Source organism: Apium graveolens, chromosome 6 (genome assembly GCF_009905375.1).
Source record: "Apium graveolens cultivar Ventura chromosome 6, ASM990537v1, whole genome shotgun sequence".
In the NCBI taxonomy this organism is placed as follows: Eukaryota; Viridiplantae; Streptophyta; class Magnoliopsida; order Apiales; family Apiaceae; genus Apium; species Apium graveolens.
In genome coordinates, this window is record NC_133652.1 from 271,567,749 (window position 1) to 271,573,740 (window position 5,992).

General features: G+C 42.7%; 1 protein-coding gene across 1 annotated transcript; it reads right to left on the bottom strand.

Moving 5' to 3' along the window:
- Positions 1-657: 657 nt before the first annotated feature.
- LOC141666043 (uncharacterized) lies at positions 658-1,203 on the bottom strand. Its single transcript, XM_074472030.1, has one exon. It carries the CDS (start codon positions 1,201-1,203, stop codon positions 658-660), a length of 546 nt encoding a protein of 181 aa, XP_074328131.1.
- Between the last annotated feature and the right edge of the window lie 4,789 nt (positions 1,204-5,992).

A 5,992-nucleotide genomic window follows, 5' to 3' on the forward strand; every position in this document is an offset into this window, starting at 1 on the left:
AACGATCTCTTCGAAGTGACCCAGAGCCAACCTCTACCGGGACCATAGCTTCATATCCGTAAGTTAGCATGAAAGGAGTTTCTCCTGTAGTAGATCGTGGAGTGGTGTTGTAGGACCACATCACTTTCAGTAACTCTTCGGGCCAGTTCCCTTTGCGCTCTTTCAGCTTAGACTTGAGTGTATGTTTTATTATTTTATTAACAACTTCCGTTTGTCCGTTACTCTGAGGATGATAAACTGCTGCGAATTCCTTCCTAATTTTCAGATCCTCGCACAACTGTCGTAGCTCCTTGCTGTCAAACTGCTTTCCGTTATCAGAGACAAGTTTGTAGGAAATTCCAAACCTACACACAATTGAGTTGAAGACAAAGTCTTTGATCTTCTTTGCGGTGATAGTTGCCAAAGACATAGCTTCTACCCACTTAGTAAAATAATCGACCGTGACCACTACATACTTGACATCTCCTTTAGCCTTGGGTAATTCCCCAATACGATCAATTCCCCACATGGAAAATGGCCATGGGCTCACCATAGGCGTTAGGAGCGTCGCCGGCATAGAAGAATAATTTGCAAAGCGTTGACAGCGATCGCATGCTCTAACAAAGTTTGCAGCATCTTCCTTCATCGTAGGCCAATAGTAACCCTGATGTAAAAGTTTCATTTCCAACGAGCTACCCCCCGAGTGATTGCCAGAAATTCCCTCTGTACCTCTCTTAGGATATAATTCCCTTCCTCTTCATCGACACATCTGAGCAGTGGTTGATTGAAACCCCTTTTATACAAAATCTCATCATATATCACATACCTTGCAGCCTGGTAGTGGAGTCGGCGAGCCTTGAATTTATCTTCAGGAAGCGTTCCCTTGTGAATATAAGCAAGGATGAGCGTCATCCATATTTCCTTGGGAGACTCGTCTACTTGCATTACTCTTAGCTCCGGGATGCTAGGAACCTCTTGTATTTCTAAGGGTATAGATCCCAACAACATGGCCTCTTGCTGGGACCCCATTTTTGCTAAAGCATTTGCGTTGCTATTCTTTTCTCGCGGAACACACTCCAGTCTAACCTCTTTGAATCTCCCAATCAGACGCTGCACGCACCTTAAATACAATTCCATTCGTGGTCCTCGGGCTTGTAACCCCCCGTTCACTTGGTTTACCACCAATTCTGAATCGCTCCTTGCAATCAGATTTCGTACTCCCATTTATAGAGCAATCTTTAAGCCATTAATTAATGGTTCGTATTCTGCATCATTGTTAATGGCATAGAACTTAAAATGAATTGCGTTCATCAAATGATGGCCTTCCGGAGACACGAGCACTATGCCTGCGCCAGTCCCCCCATTGTTAACTGCTCCGTCCACATGCAAAATCCACCACGGGTGTGGGAACTCTTCTAAAATTTCTTCAGGTGGGCACGGATGCATTGCAACCAATGCTTTATCATCGATTTCAGAGTCGAATTCCAGTAAGAAATCAGCTAAGGCCTGCCCCTTGATTGCTGTACGGGGCATGTATTCCAAGTCGAAGTGCCCCAGTTCCACAGCCCACTTCAACAATCTTCCCGACGATTCTGGTTTGTGAAGGATTTGTCGCAGAGGATATGTCGTGCGAACTTCAATCCTATGAGCATGAAAGTATGGGCGTAACTTCCTTGATGCGAGGATTAGAGCATAAACCAATTTTTCCATGCTGGTGTAGCGGGTCTTAGCATCATGTAGGCGCTTGCTCACATAATACACTGGTGATTGCTGCATATCTTCTTTCCTCACCAATACGGCGCTAATCGAATATTCTGACACTGCTAGGTATAGGATCAGAGATTCTCCATCCAAGGGTTTTGACAATATGGGAGGGCTTCCCAGTTGCTCCTTGATCCACTTGAAGGCCTCTTCACACTCCGGCGTCCATACAAAGTCTTTCCCCGCCACCTTGATTTCTTTAAAAAATTCCTTGCACCTGTCAGACGACTTTGATACAAATCGATTTAATGCAGCGATTCTTCCAGTCAAGCTTTGTACTTGCTTTATATTCATAGGAGATTACATATCCAGCAGTGCCTTTATCTTGGCGGGGTTAGCTTCAATCCCCCTATGATTAACAATGAATCCAAGAAATTTGCTTGATTCAATGCCGAATACACACTTCTGCGGGTTCAATTTCATGCGAAACCTTCGGAGAATGTTAAACATCTCCATCAGATGCTTGACATGGTCGTTCGCTACCTTTAACTTGACCAACATATCATCAACATAAACTTCCATTGTCCTTCCGATTTGATTTTTGAACATCATATTCACCAACCGCTGGTAAGTCGCGCCCACATTTATCAATTCGAATGGCATTCCAATGTAAAAAAATAATCCTCTATCAGTGATGAAAGACGTATGTTCCTGATCAGGGCCGTACATCGGGATTTGATCGTAACCGGAATACACATCCATGAAGCTTAACAAGGCATGCCCTGCCGTAGCATCAACTAATTGGTCGATCCGTGGGAGCGGGAAGCTATCCTTTGGGCAAGCTTTATTAAGGTGTGTGAAATCCACACATGTTCTCCACTTCCTATTGGGTTTCTTTACAAGTACAGGATTCACAAGCCATTCGGGGTAAAAAGATTCTTTAATCAACCCAACTTCCAACAGCTGATCTACCTCTTCTTTCAGAGCGATTGCTCTTTCTCCGCTCACTGGTCGACGTTTCTATCGTACGCCTGTGCAATTTGGGAAGATGTTCAAATAATGACACATTATTCCCGGGTCGATTCTTACCATGTCTGAATGACTCCATGCGAAGACGTCGAGATTCTTTAGCAGAAACCGGGTGAGACTTTCCCTTATCTCGTAGCTCAGTTGAGATCCTACTTTCAATACCTTGCTTGGATCATCTCTATCGACAGGGATGGATATTGTGTCCTCGGCTGGACCAGTCTTATCCACGGGTGTTGGAATTCTAGGATCCAAATCAAAATCAAAGTCACGGAGATCTTCTACCTCCATTCCAACATTCGAGGGCGCATCCTTATGAGCTGGAGCACCTACCTCAGGTCATGGCACATTCTTACACATTGTAGGAGCAGAGGACGCGTCCTCCTTTGGAGGAGCATCAACCTCTCGTGCATGTTTCAAGGGCGCATCCCCTTTTGGGGAGCATCCACCTTGGAGTCCATTCTCAGACTCTGAAAAGTTTCACTCCTTCCCTCTAATTTTTTACCATCAACTTCTATCTATACAATATCTCCTCCATGGTTCATCATTATTTCTTTTATGCTGCGAATTGTCGAAACATTTACTAAGGCAGCGACATCGGTGTTAGGCACAACGCATGCGCTAATAATTCATGCAACTATACGCGTTCGCAAGTAATATAAAATAATTTCTAGTTCATTCCCACAGAGACTCAGACTAATTATGTTTAATTAATACTTACTCACCGATGTTTGATTACTTCTCAATGTCAAGATAATAACACTTAAGGTTGATTAACTAATTAATAACTACGAAAATTAAACACTTAAATTAACACTTGAATTAACAATATTAAACACACATGAGATCATAAATTCATTACTACTTTCTTTAATAGTCATTGTTATTACCCTTAGCATGTAACGGTGATGACATTAATCGAACAACACGAAATTGATAAAAGCCAACTTTCGTTGCACCAGTATCATTCTACCAAGCATCCACAATTAAGATAGAAGTTGAATAGGCATCAATTATGTTGAGACCCTATATGTCTACAGAATTTGACAACATAACGATTTAAGCGCAAGTTATTCATTATGATTACACAGGGCAAGTAAAACGGTTAGAGTTACCCACTAATCATGCATACAATACATGAACCTATGCTAGCATGACAAGTTCTAAATCTCAAGATTCATTTTCGCTTCATAAGAGATTAACAGGCTATCTTATATGTTTGCGAAGCACATAAGACGAATAAGCACAACCTATGCTAGATATCATACAATCATCACATACCAAGGTATTAAACAATTAACCAAAGAAATCCATAGTAAATCCGCTACGACCCCATGATCACGATTAGCTCATGATAGAACTCATCGTCACCATGGGTTCATATGAAAACATGATAATAACACAACAATATAATCTAATAAAAATACTTATTAAAACCAGAGTACGTCACAAGAGTATTAAGGATCAAAGTAAAGAAAACAAGCATCCACTGTTACAACGAATAAAAGAATCACAAGATAACGTATGCTTCCTCTTCTTCATTGTGGTGTGCTAAAACGATCTTCTTAATCTTCTCTCCTTACTCCTTGCTTGATTGATACTTGTTTTTTGTTGCTTGTTATTGTGAAACGACTCCCAAGATTGCTTATATAAGAATCCACAAGAAACAGCGCCGTCAGAAGCCCACTAGAAGTCTAATTAGAAAATCCAGAATTAATTATTTTGACCTCAGGCGGCTGCCCCAGGTTCCAAGCGGGCGCCTGCACCTCCAGGCGGTCGCCCCACATCCCAGGCGGACGCCTGAACAGCTTCTGGAAAATTCCAATTTCTGGTCCTGATTTTGCTGATTTCTTCGCACAACTCCCCGCAACTGATTCCAAGTACTTCCCTAGGCTTATTTTGATGAAATCCCCCTAAATTCGCAAGTTATACCCTGAAATGCAAAAACACTAGAAAAATGCATCAAATACACAAAATACTTGATTTCAAGACATCAATTCAAGCCATTATAAGACGTTCTAAGTGGTATAAAATGCCACTTATCAATCGGTCTCAGGAAGATTCTCTTCCCCTGGGATTTCCACAAGATAGTGGGCAAGAACCTCTCCATTTAGCTTCACTTGGATATCCGTCTTGCCATCTTCAAGGAGGACTTTTCCCTCATATCTCTTTCTGCAAAATTCCTTGACAGCTTTGTGATAGCAGTCGCGTGATTCGTATTGCGACCCTCTTAAACTGCCCACTCCATTAGGTATCAGACACTTTATCATGAAGTGATGTATCGAAGTTATCAACCTGAATGCTCGCAACCACGGTCTGCCCACCAACACGTTGTGCGTGGCGTCCTGATCTAATACTTTAAAATCTATCATTTGAGTGACAGATATGGCTACTTCCCCAAGCGTGACAGGAAGCCTAACCGAGCCCATAACTCTTACCGCCTCACCTGTAAATTCGTAGACTTGGGCATCCTCAATATTCATGTCGCTATCTGGAAAACCCAATTTCTTGTACGTGCTCTAATACAGGATATTCGTAGAGCTCCCGTTGTCCAGAAAAACTCGATGCACGTTCATCGCTCCAATGAGCATAGTTATTACCAGTGCATCATTATGAGGATGATGTACCTACCTTGACTCCCTCTCCCTGAACGTAATATCAGCAGATTCCCCCTTGAATATTTTTGGAGGTCTATCTTCCAAGCTATGAATGTTGGTGAGTGGTGGGAGTCGTGCCTCTCTTGTATTCCTTTCCAACGTCCGATTACTATCACCAACAAACGGGTGTCCTCCGAAGATTGCCCGAATACTCCTAGCCCTTTGGAACTTCACATCTGTTGTCTTTTCGATCTCCTCTGCCTGCGTTGGATGCTTTTCATCTTTTCCCTTGTCATCGTTTCCTCTGCGTCATTTCACCTTATCAATCCACTCTCCCAGATATCCATCCTTGATCAACTCTTCGATTTCATCCTTTAGGTGATGACACTCGTGGGTGTCGTGACCGGTAGACTCATGGTAATCACAATATTTTTTCTTGTCTCTACTCTGCCACGAAGTCAGACGGTCTGGTTTCTTGAAAATTTCCATGTCCTTATTCACCTCAAAGATATGATCGATGGAGGCCGCCGGCGGAGTGTAATTACCTTTACATAATTTGACGGTGGGCTCCACTCCCTTCGCATGCTGATGGCATTTACTCTGTTGGAGCTTTGCGCATTGCGCCGATACTCCGGACTTATAGACCTGTCTCTCCTCTTTGCTCGTCCCTTTGAGTTGTTGGCGTTATC